The sequence below is a fragment of the Papio anubis genome, chromosome 5, assembly GCF_008728515.1.
Source record: "Papio anubis isolate 15944 chromosome 5, Panubis1.0, whole genome shotgun sequence".
NCBI classification, from domain to species: Eukaryota; Metazoa; Chordata; class Mammalia; order Primates; family Cercopithecidae; genus Papio; species Papio anubis.
In genome coordinates, this window is record NC_044980.1 from 119,221,874 (window position 1) to 119,244,242 (window position 22,369).

At 38.0% G+C, this 22,369-nt stretch overlaps 1 protein-coding gene across 7 annotated transcripts in view; it reads left to right on the forward strand.

Moving 5' to 3' along the window:
* Positions 1-22,369, forward strand: part of GRAMD2B (GRAM domain containing 2B) — a 120,919-nt gene that overhangs the window by 27,610 nt on the left and 70,940 nt on the right. Inside the window, exon 1 of one of the 7 annotated variants that reach the window (XM_017959822.3) lies at positions 20,940-22,082. The exons of 3 other annotated variants lie outside the window; for them this stretch is intronic. In XM_017959822.3, the coding sequence (XP_017815311.1) occupies positions 22,019-22,082 (64 nt within the window). In that variant the 5' untranslated portion in view covers positions 20,940-22,018. Of the gene's footprint in view, positions 1-20,939; positions 22,083-22,369 lie in introns of those variants that run through there. 3 more of the 7 variants (XM_017959824.3, XM_017959823.3, XM_017959825.3) reach the window with 3 other exon arrangements.

The following is a 22,369-nucleotide window of genomic DNA, read 5'->3' on the forward strand; positions in this document are numbered from 1 at the left end:
TAGATCTGTCAATATTTGCTTTATATAATATATTTAGGTCCTCTGATGTTTTGTATATATGATATGGTTTGCCTCTGTGTCTCCATCCAAATCTCATCTCAAATTGTAATCCCCACATGTCAAGGGAGGCATCTAGTGGGAGGTAATTGGATCATGGAGGCAGTTTCCCCCATGCTGCTCTTATAATAGTGTGTGAGTACTCACAAGTTTAAAAGTGTTTGGCAGTTCCTTTTGCTCACTCCTCCCACCACGTAAGACACACCTTCCTTCCCCTTCACCTTCCACCATGATTGTAAGTTGCCTGAGGCCTCCTCAGCCATAAAGAACTGTGAGTTAATTAAACCTCTTTTGTTTGTAAATTACCTAGTCTCAGGCAGTTCTTTATAGCAGTGTGAAAATGGACTAATACAATATATTTATAGTTGCTATATCTTTCTGTTGAATTGACCCTTTTAACATTACACAGTGGTCTTTCACTCTAGAGACAGTTTTAAATTTAAAATGTATTTTTTCTTCTATTGTCATTCCTGCTTGCTTTTGGTTACCATTTGCATGAAATATCTTTTTTTAGCCATTCACTTTCATGTGTGTCTTTAAATCTAAAGTGAGTCTCTTGTAAACAGAATATTACTGGATCCCATTTTCTTAATCCATTCAGTCACTCTATGTCTTTTTATTGATGAGTTTAATCCATTTACATTCATGGTAATTATCTATAATACAGGACTTATTATTGTCATTTTGTTAATTATTTTCTGTTTTATGGTTCCTTTGTTCCTTTCTTTGTGATTTGATTTTTTTTTTTTGATAGTGGTATGCTTTGATTTCTCTCTCTTTATCTTGCATATGTCTACTAAAGGTTTTTCTTAGATTTAAAGACACACATGAAAGTTAAAAGATAAAAAAAGTTACTTCATGCAAATGATAACCAAAAGAAAGCAGGAGTGACTGTAGAAGAAAAAATAGATTTTAAATCTAAACTTCATTGTAATCACAAGGAACATCTTATAATTATGTTATAACAGTTAGCTTATTTTAAGCTGATAATAACTTCAATTTCACACAAAAACTCTACACTTTTATTTCTAACATGTACAGTTTATGTTATTAATGTCAAATTATATCTATTAATATCATGTATCTATTAACAAATTATTATAGCTTTAGTTATTTTTAATATTTTTGTCTATTATCTTTTTATACTAGAGTTAGAAGTGATGTGCACACTGCCAATTACAGGATTAGAGTATTCTGAATTTTACTATATACTTATCTTTACCAGTGAGTTACAGATTTTCATATGTTTTCATGTTACTAATTAGCATCTTTCATTTCAACATGAAGAATGCCCTTTACTTTTCTTATAAAGCAGGTCTAATGGTGATGAACTCCCACTTTTGTTTGTCTAGGAAAGTGTGTCTCTCCTTTATTTCTGAAGGACAGCTTTGTCAGATATGGTATTCTTGGTTGGCAGTTTTTTCTTTCAGCACTTTGAAAATATCATCCTACTCTCTCCTGGCGTGCTAGTTTCTGCTGATAAATCTTCTGATAGTCTTATGTATATTCCCTTGTATGTGACAGGTAACTTTTCTCTTGCTGTATTCAAAACACTCTGTCATTGACTTCTGATCATAATGTGTCTCCATATAATCTTCTTCAGGTTGATCCTGTTTGCAAACTTCTCAGCTTCATGAACCTGATGTCTATATCCCTCCCCAAGATTTGGGAAGTTTTCAGCCAATTTTTTAAAAATAAGATTTCTTTCCATTTCTCTTTTCTTTCAGAGGCTCTCATAATGCATATAGGTTTGGTTGATGGTGTTTTATAAATCTCTTAGGCTTTCTTTATTTTTAAAATTCTTTTTTCTTTCTTTTTTCAATCTCCTTGGTTTGAAAAATAACATATGATGTGTCTTTGAGTTCACAGATTCTTTCTCATGCTTGATCAAGTTTGTTGCTTAAACTCTGTATTGAATTTTTCAGTCCAGTAATTGTGTTCAGCTCCAGAATTTGGTTCTTTTTTATTATTTCTATCTTGTTGTTAAACTTCTGATTTTGTTCATATATTATTTTCCTGAGTCAGTAAGTTGTCTATCTGTGCTGGTTTATAGCTCACTGAGCTTTCCTAAAATAATTATTTTTAATTATTTGTCAGAAAGTTCATAGGTCTCCATTTCTTTGGGTTCAGTTACTGGAATATTATTGCGTTCCTTTGGTGGAATCATGTTTCCTTGATTTTTTTTCATGTTCTTTGAAGTCTTTCATTGCTATCTTCACATTTGAAGAATCAGTTAGCTCCTCCAGTCTTTACTGACTGGCTTCAAGAGAGAAAGATCTTTACCAATCATCCAAGCTAGAAATTTGCAGGGCCTCTTAAATCTTTTCTGTGGATGCACCTGCTCCACTTCTCTTGTTCCAACAAGGAGTGTTTTATGGAAACATCTGAACATAGATCTGCTTTACCTAGCACTTAGAAAAGTTTACTACATATAGAAAAATGATAGCTTACATTATTATACAGTGTTTTGGGTAGACATTAAATACTGTATCTTGAGTAGACCATATCTACTCAGCTTAGTCAAGATATCATTACTGCTAATTGACTCAGACAATTAAATATGGAGGTAACCCTGTCATCCCAGGTCATATACAGGGGTCACTCTAATCCCAGCAAGTGACACAGCAAATTGGAAAGTGTCTGGTTCACTGGTAGGCTTTCAAGTTCTAACAAAACAAACTTACTGGTCATATATAGCTGAGAGTCTATTTTGTGACTGCTGAATTAGCCACAGGGAAAATCAAAAACCTAGGTAGGGAGGCCCAGCTGAATTGGTTTTCAGCCTCCATCCTGTTCTAGTATCAGCACTCCCATCCAGTGCCTTCAATAGCATCCTTTCTTTTTATGTATTTGCAGGGCTTCTACCAGCATCCTCGCTGGGACTCCAGGCCATCACTGTGGTTTCCTGTCACCCCACCCTAAGTGGAAAAAGGAAAATTGAAAGAGTTTTCTCTCCAAGTGTAACCATTCTTTTAGCCAATGCAGAAAGCCTGGCTTACTAAGAAATAAGCCCACTAATAATAACACTTAGGGCTAATGAGCCCCAAGGGTTGGCTAACCTAGGAGGCAAATACTACCTTGGTAAATACCACCTTGAATTATAAACTGAGCCTTCATTCCAGGTACAGCACCAACCTCTTCAAAGAATGTAATTCTGCTCTATCTCTGAGTAGGGTCCCTGCAGCTCAGAACTCAGTCTGAAGACTGGAACCAGGTTTATAATTTTCTTCTTTGATACATTATCTCTTTGACAGGTCCACAATCCCTTACCCACAATTCTGAGATAGAAGGGATACTGAGCACCAAACAACTTTTATAATTTTACAAGCAGAACCTGAATTTATGTGATGTGAGGCTATAAGCAGTATCTATTTATCTCACTTTGTGGAAATAGTCTTACATTTAGCCAAAGAAATATTATTGTGTTGAATTACAGGCCAAGGATATTATGTAATATACAGCATAGGTATCATATTACCTTTCTAAGATCCAAAAATATCTCTGAACTCCAAAACACATCTGTCCCCATGAGTTTTGGATAAAGGCCTAGGAATCTGTAGTAAATTCAGAATTTGTTCTAGAGTATTCCTTCTATTTTCCATAGGGGCTGAGGTAATTATGTAGGATATGTAGCTAAAAGGAGAAGGTCACATAAGGAATTAGAAATCTTCATAATGTAATGGGGAATTTAGTGGGAGGCAAGTATTTTTATAGAGCCAGGAGTTAGGATCAAGTCTTTCCAAAGCAATGAAGAAGACACCATTTCCTCCTCGGCAGCCAGTTCTCCATCTCTCTGAATACCATTGACTGATATTCACAAAGAAAGAAATCTATTTCTTAATTCAGTGTAGAGGTCACCTTGGGATAAGAAGTACCTTCTCCACATAAGCAAGTTTTTAAAAAATGATTTGATTCCCAGGCTAACCCAGAAAAGTTTGCTACTGGAGTAATTAAAACAGTAGAATTTGCAATGTGATAAATTCATTTTATGAGCAAATCTAGGAATCTGAGTTCTTTTCACATTACTCTTTACGTAGGAAAATATATTTGGCATCCTAATAATGAATTACAAAATGCCATGTGGAACACAATGCACTTCTGCATTGGCTGTTGCCTGTGCTATCCAGAGTGTTTTTCTGATTAATTAAATCATCACTTATTACTCAGAAATATTTATTGAGCACTTGTAATAGATACTAGGAATAAAGGGCTCAACAGAAAAGAAAATGAAGCATGCTGTATGAAGTTTAGGCTCTAGGGAAAAAAAGAACAGGGAAAAAAATTTAAACAGTTTAAAATAAACTCATCTTAATGTAAAATTAAGTATTTAATAAAGTTACATATTTTGTTGTAATTTTATTCAAAACCTTCTTATACTGAGTTTCCTCTTACTTAAGGCAACTTATATCTCCACACACTGAAAGACTTACATAGAGGAACATAAAAGTCTCTAAACTTTCACAAAGATCAGAAAGATTTTCTAAATACATATAATTATCCCCCAAGTTCTGCTAATAAGGAAGAGGCTATCTAGAATAAAACAACTTATGAAGTTCACGGGAATAATAGCATCATTTTTTCAAGCATTAGATGTTGAGCAGTATTTAAATCTTAAAATAATATAGATGAAATTTGTTGTTTTTAAAAAAATCCACCACTTTGCCAAAAGAGAATGGAATGCTAAAGTCTGATAACTATTGTCCACATTTTTAGAAAGTTTGTCACAAAATGCTACATACCATACTTTTGAAAACAATTGTGCTGCTATTGAAATGCTAATGTTAAATTCTCTGAGTGGAAATCAAAAGACAATAGCTACCTCCCCTGAAATCAGGAAATCCCAGGATTGTACAGTCTCAATCCTAGGAAATGAAACCTTTTTGTGATTCTAATATCTGGTAGAGAGGGAAAATGTCAAGGAAAGCAAAAAAAGTTAAGCCCCTTAGTTTTCTTTCTGGTAGCTAGTAGAGGGAGTTAAAAGTACCAAGGTCAACAGAATAGGAAGCTGTGGGTAAAAAGCACATATTAGGATCACTTGTTACCTTAGACGAGTTTGCATCAAGAACATGATGCCAAGAATGGAAAGTCAGTCCATGCTTGATATTAACCCCCTAAAGGAACAACAAAGAAATAACCAATTCCTAAGTGAAATCATGGGCATATGCAACTACTCTTATATTTTCAGATTCCTAAAAGAAATGAGGAATATAGGCAGAAAATGCCAGCCTGGAAATCAACATCACGATCCTCAAGAGTGGCAGATTATGACAGGGGAGTCTTGGATTCCATACTTGATAGAGTCGTTAACTGGAAAAATTTGGAAAGTCATTAACTGGGAAAACCAAATTCATCCAATAGGACTTTGTTCCACGTCTAGAATGATTATGCATTGATCTTGGCACTAAGAGGAGGAGAGGAACAGGAGTGCATTACAAAGGTGTATAAGACACCATATCCGTGTCAACAGCTAGACAACACTGTACATATGTAACAATAAATCACAGAAGAAGAATTATACAACATAACAACAAAAAATAAATCATGAATACTCATATGACACTTTCTACAGGTCATATCCCATTCTAAAGACTCTCTATGTTTTAATTTTCACAACCACTCTTTCATTTTCTACACTGAGGAAACCAAAGCTCAGAGAGGTTAAGTTGCTTACTCAAGGTCACACAACTTATAAGTGATAGATCATGGATTTAAACCCAGGTTCCAGAGGCTGCTTAGTCTTAACCACCCAAAATGAGACACGCAAAAGATTTTAATCCTGACTATGATTGGGGATGCAGAATAAGGTGAGGAGGTAGGAAGGGGAATAGAGGAAGCTTCTGGGAAGAACTGGTAGTTGAGTTCTATGTTGCCCATTTGGACCCAATATAACTTCCCTGGACCTGTCTATCTCCAAACAAATGGGATAGATGACATTATCTCTAAAACTCCAAACAAATGGGATAGATGACATTATCTCTAAAATCCCTTTGGCTCTTTTAATTACTTCTTAATTCATCTGTGACATCACCAGAGATAGTACATTGTGGGAAAGGAGCAACCTTTGAAAACCAACACAACTAAATTATTAGTTGTGTGATTTGGGTGAGTTATTTGCCATTCCTGAACCTAAACTTCCTCAATGGTACACTAAGACAATCCTCATAGAGTTGTAAAGATTAAATAATCTGTGCAAGGCACAGTGCCTGGCACAGAGGAAGCACTCAATTGATTTCCCCACTCCCTTTCTTTTTCTTTAATTGCATATAATCTCAGTCCTTGAATTTACCTAAGTCTAGTGAACCAGATCATTATATGATTAGCTGCACATTATTAGAATACCCTTTGTCAGTAGATAGCAAAAGATAGTCTCCTTGAGGATACCCTTTTTTTTTTTTAATCTAGAAAGTTCTAAGTTGCCATACTGCTGTTTTATATTAAAACACCATTTGCTTTCCTTGGTTCTTTTGATTATACAACTCAACAAACTTATAAACAGTCACACGATAAGCTAGGAACCAAGTAGTAAAGATGCATACCATTCATAAACCATGACTGATACGGCCTAGGAGGTTTTCAATAGATATTACATAGATTATACAAAGCCAAAGAAAAGTATAGTTAAGAGTTTAAAATGTTCTAGTGTTACATACTGAAATAAATATTTGAATAAAAGTAGGCAGAAAAAGTCCTGCCTAAAAACTCATTTGTCATAATTTGAAGCTTTATTGTCAAAGACTAAGTAAAGGCAGAGAAAAGGAGGCATTTATCCACAGAAAAAAAGTAAATATAGAGACAAAGATCATATTTGTGTCTAAAAGAAAAAGGATATGTATGTTGTTGTTTAGACCTTCATTCTATTATTTTACTAATTCAGAATACATTTTTTACCAGCTCTGGCTAAAGAAGTTTGAGGCTTTTCTTTTCTTTTTACTTTTTAAAATTGAGATTTAACTTATATATATTAAAATGCACAAATCTCAAGCACACATTCAATTTTTATATATGCATATACCCATGTAACTAACCACCACCTAGATCAATATGTAGAACATTTCCAGTGCCCCTAAAAGTCCTCTACCCCCTTCTCAGTCTACAGCCCCAAGGCAATCACTATCTAAACTTTTAAACAGAGAAGATAACAAAAGTAGAAAATGAAAAAGAAATCCTAAATTTGATTTCATTATATTTTCTGTTGTGTACTATTTACAGAGCTTACTTATTGGAGGTTTAGTAACCCCTGGATACCCAAGGCTTTAAGGAATTAGTTCACTGGGTGATAAACTGAAAAATCATAGCCGGGGGCTTAAGAGAAGCAGCCTTTAGGTTTTTACTGTGGAAGAGTCAGATTACTGATGATTTCTTTCTTCTAGAGAAAAATAGGTAAAGAAAGCATCTGGAGGAATAAGCCAGATAGCTTACCACCTCACTGTCAACAGAAGTATGATTTTCAATGAAGTTTGAACACAAATTCTGTTTTGTGGTTCTAAAAGCCAAGATAAGTAATAACAATAAGAAATTCTTTATTGGGTCATAAAGCTATCTGCTCTGTGCATAAAGAAATGCTTCTGATTTGACATCAGTGGAGCATGAGCTTGAGTGTTTTTCAAGTAATTGTGATCATTTTACATTCTTGCCACATTTGCTTTCACCCCACCTTTCTGATAAATTTCAAGCCCTTTAATAGAAGTACAAAGTACAGTGAGTGACAGAGGTAAGTAGCCTACTTGGACAGCAAGGCAATCAGATCCAAGATTTTGGTTCATTAGGTGCGTAGTCTAAACAACTGAGCTAATATGATATTTTAGTTAGGTCCCTACTATAGATTGGCTGTCAACGAATGTTACAGACAGGGATACCTGTTAAGATTGAAAAGAGTCTCTATTATAAACATGCCAGAACAGCAGAACTAAATCAACACTGTCCTAAGTAAACCGGGACATACAGTCACCCTAGCTATCATAAGCCTCTATTCCGTTAGAGTTCATATTGGTTCACCCTTCATTCCAATGACTCTTTTACTACTTCAGGGTGGCAAAAGCATCTTCCTTTCCTTCCTCTCACAAGAGGAAGAAAAAACAAATAGACAAGAGAGATTATGGCTGAATATAGCAAGTTAAACATAAAAATGACTCTGATCTAAATATACAGTCTTAACTTCTGACAAGGATTCAGCATAAATAGGGTTGAGGATTCAAATGGGGACAGAGGTCACATCTCGTACATCTTTAGTAACTTCCTCTAGCACATGGCATAATACTCCACACACTGTGGATTGCCATTAAGAGGACTGATGAACTAAGGGAGGGCAATATTCTCAATTTGTAAAACTATTACTCTGGTTAATAATGATGTGATGGTGGTGATAATCAATCATGGATATGAATTGAGTGCTATGTGCCTAGTATAGTGTGCTAAGTCCTTTGTATATATTGTCTCCTTATATTCTTTAATGATGCTATATTATTTTTGGGTTTTTTAATGATTATCTTTCTATTTTTTATAATTTCAACTTTTATTTTAGACTCGAGGTACATGTGCAGGCTTGTTACCTGCATATTGCCTGATGCAGAGGTTTGGGGTACGATTGATCTCATCACCCAGGTCCTGAGCATAGTACCCAGAAGTTTTTCAATCCTTGCTCCCCTCCTTCCCTGCTCTATTACTTCCCAGTGTCCACTGTTGCCATCTTTATGTTCATAAGTAACTGATGTTAAGCTCCCACGTATACGTGAAAACATGTGATATTTGGTTTTCTGTTCCTGTGTTAATTCACTTAGGATAATGACTTCAAGCTGCATTTGTGTTGCTGCAAAGGACATGATTTCATACTTTTTATGGCTGCATAGTATTCTATGGTATCTATGTGCCACATTTTCTTTATCTAGTCCACCATTGATGGGCACCTAGGTTGATTCCATGTCTTTGCTATTGTGAATAGTGCTGCAAGGAACATACAAGTGCATGTGTCTTTTTGGTAGAATGATTAATTTTCTGTTGGATATATACTCAGTAATGGGATTGCTGGGTCGATATGGTAGTTCCGTTTTAAGTTCTTTAAGAAATCTCCAAACTTCTTTCCACAGTGGCTGAACTAATTTACATTCCCACTAACAGTATAACAACTGTTGTTATTATACACAACATTCCCATTTCTCCACAGCCTCACCAGCATCTGTTGTTTTTTGACTTTTTCATAATAACCATTCCAACTGGTATATGGTATCTCCTTGTGGTTTTGATTTGCATTTCTCTGATGTCAGTGATGTGGAACGTTTTTCCCTGTGTATGTCTTCTTTTGAGAAGTATCTGGTCACATCTTTTGCTCATTTTTAAATAGGGTTATTTGCTTTTTGCCTGTTCAATTATGTAAGTTCCTTCTAGATTCTGCATATTAGATCTTTGTCAGATGCATAGTTTGTGAGCATTTTCTCCCATTCTGTAAGTTGTCTGTGTACTCTTGTTAATAGTTTGTATTGCTGTGCAGAGCTCTTTAATTAGGTCCCATTTGTCAGTTTTTGTTTGTGTTGCAGTTGCTTTTGAGGATAATCATAAATTCTTTCCCAAGGCCAATGTCCAAAATGGTGTTTCCTAGATATTCTTCTAGATTCTTACAGTTTGAGGTCTTACATTAAAATATTTTATCCATCTTCAGTTAATTTGTGTATATGGTGAAAGACAGGGGTCCAGTTTCATTCTTCTACATATGGCTAGCCAGCTATCCTAGCACCATTTATTGAAAAGGGAGTCCTTTCCCCATTGCTTATTTTTGACAATTTTGTCAAAGATCAGATGATTGTAGGTGTGTGGCTTGATTTATGGGCTCTCTATTCTGTTCTACTGGTCTATGTGTCTGTTTCTGTACCAGTTCCATGCTGTTTCAGTTACTGTAGCATTATACTATAGTTTGAAATTAGGTGATTCGATGTCTCCAGCTTTGTTCTTTTTGCTTACAGTTTCCTTGGCTATTTAGGCTCTTTTTTGGTTCCATGTGAATTTTGGAGTATTTTTTTCTTATTCTGTTAAAAATGATGTTGATAGCTTGATAGGAATAGCATTGAATCTGTATATTCCTTTGGGTAGTATGACCATTTTAACAACATTGATTCTTCTAATCCATGAACATGGAGTGTTTTTCCATTTGTTTCTGTCATTTATGATTTCTTGCTGCAGTGTTTTATAGTTCTCCTTGTAGAGATCTTTCACCTCGTTGGTTAGATGTATTTCTGGGGTGTGTGTGTGTGTGTGTGTGTGTTTGTGTGTGTCTATTTTAAATGGGATTGCATTCTTGATTTGGCTGTCAACTTGAACATTATCTGTGTATAGAAATGCTACTGATTTTTGTACATTGATTTTGTATGCTGAAACTTTACTAAGTCATTTATAAGTTCCAGGAGTCTTTAGGCAGAATCTTTAGGGTTTTCTAAGTATAGAATTATTTCATCAGCAAAGAGAGATAATTTGACTTCATCTTTTCCTATTTGGATGCCTTTTATATCTTTCTCTTGCCTGATTGCTCTGACGAGGACTTCTAGTACTATGTTGAATAGGAGTAGTGACACTCGGAATCCTTGTTTGTTCCAGTTCTCAAGGAAAATGCTTCCAGTTTTTGCCTGTTCAATCTGATGTTGGCTATGGCTTTGTCATAGATGGCTCTTATTATTTTGAGGTATGTTCCTTTGATGCCTAGTTTCTTAAGAGTTTTTATCATGAAAGAATGTTGGATTTTATCAAAAGCTTTTGCTGCATCTATTAAGATAATCATATGGTTTTTGTTTTAAATTCTGTTTATGTGATGAACCACATTTATTGATTTGCATATAATGAAGGAAACTTGCATCCCAGGAATGAAGCCTATTTGTTTATGAAGAATTAACTTTTGGATATGCTGCTGGATTCAGTTTGCTGGTATTGTCTTAAAAATTTTTGCATCTATGTTCATCAGGGATATTGACCTATAGTTTTCTGTTTTTGTTATGTCTTTGCCAGGTTTTGGTATCAGGGTGATGCTGGCTTCATAGAACGAGTTAGGGAAGAGTCCTTTCTCCTTGATTTTTTGGAATAGTTTCAGTAGGATTGGTACCAGTTCTTCTTTGTATCTCTGGTAGAATTTGGCTATAACTCCATCTGATCCAGGGCTTTTTCTGGTTGGCAGGTTTTTTTATTGCTGATTTCAATTTCAGAACTTGATATTGGTCTATTCAGGGTTTCAATTTCTTCCTGATTCAATCTTGGGGACTATGTGTTTCCAGGAATTTAGCCATATCCTCTAGAGTTTTTTAGTTTATATGCATGGAGGTGTTTATCATAGTCTCTGAGGATCTTCTGCATTTCTGTGGGATAGACTGTAATGTCACCTTTGTCATTTCTGATTGTGCTTATTTAGATCTTCTCTCTTTCTTCTTTGTTAATCTAGCTAGCAGTTTGTTGATCTTGCTTATCCTTTCAAAAAGCCAACTTTTGGTTTCATTGATTCTTTGAATGGAATTCAGTCTCCATTTTGTTCAGTTCTTGTCTGATTTTAGTTATTTATTTTCTTCTACTAACTTAGGGGTTTGTTCTTGTTTTTCTAGTTTCCCTAGAGGTGATATTAGATCATGAATTTGAGCTCTAACTTTTTGAGATGGGCATTTAGCACTATAAACTTTCCTCTTAACATTGCTTTTGCTGCATCCCAGAGATTTTGGTATGTTGTGTCTCTGTTTTCATTTCTTTCAAATAATTTTTTGATTTCTGCCTTAATTTTGTTGTTTATCCAAAAGTAATTCAGAAGCAAGTTTTTTAATTTCCATGTAATTGTGTAGTTTTGAGAGATTTTCTTGGAATTGATTTTCATTTTTATTCTACTGCATTCTGAGTATGGCGGGTATGGTTTCAATTTTTTTTAATTTATTGAGACTGAGCATGAGGTTGAGCATGGGATCAATCCTGGAGTATGTTCCATGTGCAGATGAGAATATATATTCTGTGGTAGATGGGTGGGGTGTTCTGTAGATGTCTTTTAGGTCCAATTAGTCAGGTGTTGAATTTAAGTCCAGAAATGTCTTTGTTAGTTTTCTGCCTTGATGATCTGTCTAAGGCTGTCAGTGGGATGTTGAAGTGCTCCACTACTGTCTACGTCTTTTTGTAGGCCTGGAAGTACTTGTTTTATGAATCTGGTGGTGCTCCAATGCTGTGTGGGCATATATTTAGGATAGTTAAGATTTCTCATTGAATTGAACCTTTTATCCCTAATGATTCTATAAAACAGTTGCTACTACTATTCCAGTTTTTCCCCATAGATAAGAAAAATTGTGGCTTAGAGAAAGCAAGTCACTTGCCCAAGGTAGTAAAGTGCATATTAGGATTCTCAGATTAATCCGACTCAACCATTCCCTTATTCTACCCCCTAGTCAGGACTCTCTTATCTCCAGGACAACTCCCTCAACTAGCTCAAACAAGGAGAGTTGTTTACTAAAAAAATACCAACACCAATCCCTTAGACATCCAGTGCAGAAAAGTAAATACTGTAGGACCACCTGGGAAATACAGCTAAGAAGCCAGAAATCAAGACTCTTCCCACCAGTTCTCATCACCTGATTCTTTGTAGTGTCTACTGCAAATTTATACAATATTTTTTCAAATTCTGGGGGCTTCAGATTCTATAAGACCAATGTCTGTCTATTTCCAGTGTCTGAATCACCCTCTGATAGGTGTCTTATTAGACAGCTTATTATATATGTAATATAGATGTTATATATGTAATAAAGATAACTTTTTAATTTGATTTCCTCAACTACTAAAAATAAAAACTAAATTCTGATTTTAATTTGTCTGGGATCCTAACACACAGGGAAATGTTCTGTTTTCATCTGGTATTCTTGCATGTTGTTGTTGAGACAGGGTCTCACTCATCACCCAGGTTGCAGTGCAATGGCTCAGTCAGTCATGGCTCACTCCACCTTCGATCTTCTGGACTCAAGTGATCCTCCCGTCTCAGCCTCCCAAATAGCTGGGACTGTAGGCACATGCCACCATGCCTGGCTAATTGTTTTAATTTCTTTTTTTCTAGAGACAGTGTCTCACTACACTGCCCAGGCTGAGCTCAAACTCCGGGGCTCAAGCAATCTTCCTACCTCAGCCTCTCAAAGTGCTGGGATTAGAGGCATGAGCCGCCATGCCCCACCTGGTATGCGTTTAAATGTAGAAGCTAATGCAAATGACAGAGCCCTATAGGAAGATGGTAAATGCACTTATCTTCTCAGGTGAATAGACTTCAATAACTACCCTCTCCTCATGAAAATGTTTTTAAGGTTTTGAAATTGGTTTATACAACATTTCTATGTAAAAAGTCTCCCCTACCCCATGCCTATAGTTTGTCTATATAAAGACAGAAAGAAGAGATTCTGCTATAACTATGCAATCTAGGGCCCTTTCCTTTGGGCCAGTAGTTCTGTTACTTCAGCGCTGTATTCCATTAATAGAATCACATTCCAGTACAAAGCACAGAGCTTGGACTAGAGCCCAGTTCTCCTGACTTCCAGCCTGTTCTAAAAGTTGTTCAGATGCATGGGGGATGCAGGGGGTGGACAACTAGGAACGAGTGGTTTCTGTGTGACCCAAAACAAAAGAACACAAAGCATCAAATGAGCAGCCCTTTTCCCGTCTCTCCATTTAACACCATGATGTTACACTAAGAGTCGGGTTGCAATATGGTTTCTGAGTAAGGTTCTGTGTGTGTATGTATGCTTTGTAAATATCTGTTTATTGATACATTTCTCCTACTGGACTGCAAACTCACTTATAGCAATCATGGTGCTTATTTATTTTTATATCTCCGTCACCCAGAATATGGGTTGACACGTAAAAGGCATGCAAAATGTTTGTTGGAAGGAAGGAAGGGTGGGAGGGAGGGAAAGAAGGAGGGCTACACAATTTGCCTCAAATGAAGGTTCTATTTAAAAGATTCAACCAAAAAGTGAAAGTAAAGAAAATCTGTGGCTACTTGAGAAAAGTAGAAAATGTGCCTGAGGAGTAGAAGTCTTCTGCATTCCCTTCTGTCTTGTTCCCCCTTTCCTTCCTTGTTTCAAGTTATTTGTTTCGAATGATTTTTAAAAATGAATAGTGCTACATAGAGAAGAGACTGAAGAAAAGATAACAAAATGCTATAATTACAGAAATTGTCAAAAAAGAAAAAGAAAATATATTTTAAAAGACAAAAGTCAGAAGAAGCAATAAAAAGTATATAAGTGATAGAAAGAAAATGTGTAATGTACAGAACACTAACCATGATTAAATATTAACTACTTCAAAATGATCTGTCAGTTGCAACGCATGGATTGCATTGTTAAAACATTTCACACGGAGAAAAAGAACATGCCAACAGGAGGAAAGAGAAAGGCCAGGACTAATATTGATGGTGTGATCATCAGTTCCCAAAACAAGGCAAGGAAGTAGCTGTATGAATGTTTCTCTGAGAAAATATGAGCGATTCCATAACTCTAAATTGTTGCCTGTGGATTATAAACAGTGATTCTTGGACTTGCTCCGGGTCTAAACCATCTGAGAGTCATGGGACCTTTCTAATCTGGTAGAGGCACTTGCACTCCACTAGGAGTCATCTAGTAAGCAGTAGGAACCAAATATTTTCTTTTTTGTTATGGGGAGGAAATTGTTATCATAGTTCTTTTTCACTTCTTTTCTTCCTGCAAAGTGAAAAAAGAGTAATTATTCAACATTAGAACATCTCATGTCGGTAAGAGTTCCACAGGAGTATGGTTGAAATACAGTGGTTAGAAAAAACCACTCAATGATTCATTCACTCAACAAGTATTTATTGAGCATCTAACATGAACTAGGTACTGTGAACACAGGGGTGAACATGACCAACAAGGTTCTTGTCTTTGAGAAGATTCCATTCTTGTGGGAGAGGACAGATAATAAACCAAAGGACAGAAAACATATTTTCTGTGAGATGCCATCCTTCTCCCACCAACCTTCTCCTCCTCCCTTATACTCCAGGCACAGTGGAGAACACTGGCCTTCTTTCCATTCTTAAAATATGCCAAGCCCAGTCCTGGCTCAGGGTCTGTACCTTCACTCTTCCCTCTGGCTGGCAAGCTCTACAACCAGACCTTCACGTTGCTTCCTCCTCACTGAAGGCTCAGCCAAGATGTCATCTCTCAAAGAAGCCTCCCTGATCATCCTGTAAAACAGGCCTCCCTCAAGTTCTATCCTTTTCTATTTTATTTTCTTTATATCTCTTACCCATTGAAACTGTGCTATTTATGTACTGACTTGTTAAATTTTCAGTCTCTCCCACTAGAATGTAAGATCCACAACAGCATGGGTTTTGCCTATTTTGTTCACTTCTATATATCATGCATTTACAACAGTACTGTTAGAAATGTCCATTTACCCACATGCCTAATGACAAAGTATCTATAGTCAGAGGGTCTAATCTATTATCTGCACTGTGATATCTGGTCTCCCTAGATGGCCCCCAGTGAGCTGGTATTCACATCTTGTATAGTTCTCTCACCTTGAATCTGGGCTAGCCCTATGGCTCACCTTTGACCAAGAGAATGCAGCATAGGAAAAGCTGTATGACCTCCAACTGTCTCATAGGAAGCCTTGTAGATTCTACCTTGGTGTTATAGGACACTTGGTCTGGAGGATGCCAGAGAACAAGTCAAAAAATCCAACTGTACTGAGATGGCCATGCTGTAAGGCAGCCAAAGCTAGTCACATGGAGTGCTGCACAGACACTGAAATGCTCAGCTGGCCCTCAGCTCTTCCAGCCATCCCAGCTGAAGCACCAGACCTGGGAATGAAAATTCCATCTTGCACATCCAGCTTAGCTGAGTCTTCAAATGACTTTAAACCAGGCCTTTATCTGAGTGCAAATGCATGAGTGACCACAAGTGACAACCATTCAGCTGAGCCCAGTCAATCCACAGAACCACGAGAGGTAATAATAAATTATTGTTTTAAGCTACCAGGTTTTGAGGTGGCTAGTTATCCAGCAACAGATAACTGCAAAATGCAGCCACCAAAGAAAGCTCTAGATTCAAACATTTCCTTCCCCACAAACATTGTATTCACACCTGAAGGTCCTTGGGCTTTCTCTACAACACACTCTCCTACAAGATGTGTGTCTTCGCTACCAACAAAATTTGTTTTACATTGTTCACTCTCCTACAACCCGAAAAGCACCCCCCTGCAAGTCAGGAAAACTGGATCTTTGTTCTCATGAGACCACTGTAATTTTTCTTCAAGTCACTGAACTCTCTGAAAGCTTGGGCTTTGCTCTGAAAAATCATGGTGGAATTTTATTTTGAAATTGTGTTCAGTGTGCGGCAGGCCAAATAGAAAGTAAGAAAGAACACAAATATGTTAAACAGATACAAGTAGAAGAGTCCTAATTGAAGCAGGAGAGACTGCATTGAAATAGTAGCAGGAAATAGGCCCAGGAGTCAGAACACCTAAGTTCAAGTGCTGGGTCCTCCCCTCACTAGACCAAAGAGCCCTGGCCTCCTGCAGAACCCAGCATGAAAACTACCGTGCTGGATGATGGCAGGGGCCCTCCCAATTCACACAGGGTGATCTGTAATATTTGCCATATACAAAATGGGCACGTATTTTAAAACTTTGAGATAGATATTACTGTATTGTTTCTGTGGCATCATTTATTTTAATTCTTAAAAAATAACATGAACTGGAAGAGTTTTTTACTGCTTCTGCTTTCTCAATGAACCAGATTTAAATTAGTGTTTCAAAACTACCCTCTGGTCCCTGGACCAGTAATCCCTTGCCATCTTGCCTATTCCTCTGAACATGAGTGCTAAGCATAGTGGTTGCTTCATCTGTAGGAAGAGAAATAGAAGATTTCAAATATCCCAATCTGCAGTATCACTTGGCTTTGGAAATATTGGCTTAAAACTACACTACTAAATTTTTTAATCTTTTTTTCAAAGACCTCCAGCATAGAAGATTCCATAATCTACTACAGAGTTCCATTCCAGTGTTTCATGGTTATATTCATTGGGGACCTTTTCTTCTATTGACATAAATCATTCAACAAAGGCACCCATTCAGATAATGCTTCTCAACTTTCATTCTTACAATTTTTTTGAAAGTCTTAGAATTAAGTTCTTCATTGTCACTGTGTGTTTCTCTTCTAAACTCTCTCCATTTTCCCCCCATTTTCTTCTTTAGATACTGGCTTTAATTGAAAACAGGAATGGTCTGAGAAGTGTTCCTGGAATCCTTTTACTTATAAAATATCATGCATAGTTAAGTTATTACAGAGCTTCCAGGTTTCATCTTGATAAGGTCACCAACATCTTCTAAAACCTATCATCAGACAGTATGCAAAAAAGTGATGATACTTACCTATACTTATATTGGTTAATAAATACTCACCTCACCACATGTTTTAAGTTAGGTAACTATAATATTTGACCACGCATTGTGTATTAGTCCATTCTCACACTGCTATAAGGAATTACCTGAGATTGGGCAATTTATAAAGAAAAGAGGTTTAATCAACTCACCGTTCTGTGGACAGTGCAGACTTCTGCTTTTGGGAAGGCCTCAGGAAACTTACAATCATGGTGGAAGGCAAAGGGGAAGCAAGGCACCATCCTCACATAGTGAAGCGAGGAGCGGGGAGAGAGAGAGAGAGAGAGAGCAAAGGGGGAGGTGCTACACACTTTCAAACAACCAGATCTCATGAGAACTCTATCACAAGATAGCACTAGGAGGGTGGTGCTAAACCATTAGAAACCACCACCGTGATCCAATCACTTCCCACCTCCAACACTAAGACCCCAATTCAACATGAAATTTGGGTGGGGACACAGAGCCAAACCATATGAGCTTGCAACCAAATCTCCACTCAAGTCTCCAAACACATTATTTGTACTTTTTCCCCGAGACTATGAACAGATGCGCAGTGTATGTGCTCAATGTTAAGGAAGGCCGATATCTGACCAATATCAAACATCAAAGCTATTTGCATAGAAGCTCCCACCCACCAAAGGTGTTATGTCTGGCATCTTCTACCAAAGTGGTTTCAAAAACTAGAAAAAGTATCAGCTAGAAATCTTCTTTGCTTTTGCCACATGCGGTGACTCACGCCTGTAATCCCAGCACTTTGGGAGGCCAAGGTGGGTGGATCACCAGGTCAGGAATTTGAGACCAGCCTGGCCAATATGGTGAAACCTCGTCTCTACTATAAATACAAAAATTAGCCGGGCGTGGTGGTGTGTGCCTGTAGTACCAGCTACTAGAGAAGCTGAGGCAGGAGAATTGCTTGAACCTGGGAGGCGGAGGTTGCAGTGAGCTGAGATTGTGCCACTGCACTCCAGCCTGGGCAAAAGAGCAAGACTCTTTCTCAAAAACAAAAAAAAAAAAAAAGAAAGAAAGAAAAGAAAAGAAATCTTCTTTGCTTTTGAAAACAAGAATTTAGATTCCCAGAGACTTACGGGAAGAAAAATAATGTCTCTTATTTGTGCAATATCAAAGGGCATCCTAAAACATATTTTAGGCATAATCTTTTTTTCTTGTCTCCTCTCTCACATGTCATAGGCATGATCTTATATCTCTATTTTGTCACATGGCAATGACATTTCCTTTATTGTTTATCTGCTGTGCCTCTTGAATACTATATTCCATATGTTACTGTAGAATAGCCCCAAGAATAAACAAATTAGGTAGTTGTTTAACAATGCCTTTTAAATGTAAGCAAACATCAGTATGTAAAATAATGTAGCTTACTTGCTCCTTTCTAAGTGTTCCACTCTAGGAAAAGACTGATATTTTCCCTACCTGCCCTGCCTTCCACTTCAACCTTAGCTGCTCCTTCTCCCTTAAAACCACACCATTGGAAGACCTCATACCATGTACTAAAGAACTTCCAACTATTTCAGGGTAACTGAGCGCTCTTTAACTGAGCCATAACCCACGCTAAGACTGCTTTGAATACTTGCCTTTACTCATGCATTAAAAGAGGCCTGACCATGATTTCTCAAAAGGGTAAACATAGACTACCACACGACCCAGCAAGCTTACTCCTAGGTATATATCCAAAAGAAATGAAATCAGGGACTCAGACAAACATTTGCACACCCATGTTCATAGCAGCATCATTCACAATCAACAAAAGCTGGAAACAACCCAAGTATCCATCAACAGATAAATGGGCAACCCAAATGTGGTATATACAAGCAATGGAATATCATTCCGCCACAAAAAAAAACGAAATTTGGATATATGCTGTGACACGGATTGACCTTGAAAACATTACACTGAGTGAAATAAGTCAGACACAAAAGGAAAAATATTGTATGATTCCACTTATATGAGGTAGCTAAAACAGACAAATTTATAGAGACAGAGAGTAAAATAGAGGCTACCAGAGGCTGGGAGGAGGTGGGAAAGAGACAGTTATTGTTTAATGGGTTTAATGGGAGTTTATGCTACGGATGATAAAAAAAAGTTTCGGGTACAGATAAGTGGTGATAGTTAAATAACATTGTGAAAGTGTTGAATGCCACTGAATTATACACTTATTAAAATGATAAATAGTAATGTTATGTATATTTTACCACAATAAAAAAATTACGTAGGGGGGGAAAGTCAGTCTGATCTGAGCTCTGTAATGAGAACTTGGAGGGCACCTGAGATTTTAGAGTCCTCATCCAGAGTTTGGGAAATTGACAACCTCATCTCTATTCCAAACCTATCCCTATTCTGAGGAGGGTGGGGATCTCAAGCAAAGACCTAGAGGTGAAGGCATCAGGAATGTCCCCAGGAAGAGACAACTATGGGCACCAAGGAGACAGCCTTCAAGCTTTCAGGTCACCCAGAGCTTTCTCAATCCCATCTAGCACAGCTCCTGCAGTCAGTGGTCAGGAAGAAAAAAGAGAGAGAGGCCTGACTAAGCCAACTCTTCTGGAATTTATGTAAGCTTTTTTCTTTTACTTATTTTTCAAATGTCACAAGAATCAATTTTGGAGCAAGCAGGCTATAAAAAGATGTTTTTGTTCTCTCAGCCTAATGATACATATGTAGAAAGAGAAGGAATAAGAAAACTTTGGACAGAACTTGCACCTCTAAAATGTTTGAAGTTATTTAGGTTAGGTGTTTTACAAACACACGTACACCCTACATACATACATACATACATACATGTACATACTATGGTTGCATAGTCTTTGTAATATTCTTAAATCTAAACTTTATTTTAAAAGAAAAATGAAGGACTTGCAGCCCCAGAACATAGTTAGTAGTTTTTTCCCAGGCATGTCATGCTCTACTGTTGCCACTTGTAATTGTTTTAAAGTCAAGTCAGGCTTCCAATAATAACGTTTTATATTAATTATTCTAATTGTCAACTACTCCATAGCAAATTAGAAAACCACCAGCAAAAATGTTATTTGCTATAACAAATCAATGTTTATACAAGCTTGCCCAACCTGCAGCCCAGGACAGCTCTGAATACAGCCCAATACAAATTCATAAACTGTCTTACAACATTGCGACATGTATGCACGGATTTTTTTTTTTTTTTTTTTTGAGACAGGGTCTCACTCTGTTGCCCACACTGGAGTGCAGTGGTGCATCCTGGCCCACCGCAACCTCCACCTCCCAGGCTCAAGCGATTCTCCTGCCTCAGCCTCCCAAACTGTTGGGATTACAGGCGCCTGTGCCACCTCACCCAGCTAATTTTTGTATTTTTAGTAGAGACGGGGTTTCACTATGTTGGCCATGCTAGTCTGGAACTCCTGACCTCAAATGATCCACCAGCCTCGACCTCCCAAACTGCTGGGATTTCAGGCGTAAGCCACCGTGCCTGGCCCCTGCACGGACCTTTTTTAAAGCTCATCATCTATCCTTAGTGTTAGTGTATTTTATGTGTGGCCCAAGACACTTCATCTTCTTCCGGTGTGGCCCAGGGAAGCCAAAAGATTGGACACCCCTGGTTGAGAACAATGCCTGGAACTTGTTTGCTCTCAAAAGTTCGTTCAATGAATGAATGAACAGATGCTTCCAATGCAAAACCTTAGAACTGGCAAGTCAACATGTCACCAAAAGGTGGGAGGAAGAGGCATTCATGGTACTGGTTGAGTGCATAGTAAATAAGGTACTTGCACAACTGTGGGCAACAAAGAGACGGCTTGGGAATTATCAAACACCAATTTTGATTTTGATGAGAACAGTCATAACCCAATATTTGAAGATTTTGATGGTTGCTTCTTCTTTTCCCCTCTAAGCCCCCCAGAGAACGATGAAGGGTTAACCAAAACACCACCAAAGGCAACCACTTATTACCTTTGTTATTCCCACATAAAAAATTGAGCAGAGCTATTGTTTAAGCAGAAGAGGCAGTCCCTCAATGAAGCAATATCCTGTTTGAATAATTTAGGATGGGGCATAGGCCAGCCCACACAGTGCATTTGTGTGACAGGGCGTCCCACTCAGACATCTCCATTTCCGGTATCTAGAGTCGGCTGCTCTCTTTAAAAATCCCCTTGTTACAGTCAGGATAGAAAACAAAAAGCCTAATTTACCAGGAGGCTACACAGATTGTGCCTTCTTAGGCAAATGTTCCACCTGCTTGGCCAATTAGCTTCCTCTCCCGAAAGACTCGTTCAACAGGTTTCTTTTTTCTCTTCTCTGCCTCCTGGGTTGGGGAATGAGGCTGTCACTTCGCTTCGACCCTCCCCTTCCCTCCCTCTGGGCTCTTCCACTCTGGGTCGGACCAATCGCGCCCGCTCCGACGTGTCCAGGTCCGCGGCCCCGAGAGCTTGGCGCGGCCCGGCCTGGATGCGCGGGGCAGAGGGTGCAGGGGAGGGCACGGCGCCGCCTGCTTGGCCTGCGCCCCGGGACCTAGAAGCCAGGACGAGCCGGGGGAGAGCCAGGCGCGCGGAAGTCTGAAGGTGCCCTCCAGACACGGCCCCGATGACTGAACTACAGCAAGATGTGGAAGACACAAAGCCTGCGAAAGTGCTCGGGAAGAGGGAGAGCAAAGTTGGCTCAGCCCAGTGAGTATTCTCAGCTGGGACCCATCCAAGGAGGTGGGAGGAGCGCAACCCAAACTTCTCTGCCCCGGGACGCGTTTTGGGTGGATGCGGATTTCTGGAGTTTCTACATGGACAATCTTGTGGCGCTCTCGCTCGCGCTCGCTGTCTCTCTCTCTCTCTCTCTCTCTCTCTCTGTCCCTGTCTCTCTCTCTCTCTCTCTGTCTAGATACTCAGTTAAGGAGACGGTTTAGATTGATTGAAAAGTCTACTGTAGGATTTAAACAAACTCTCTTAATTCAAAACTCACT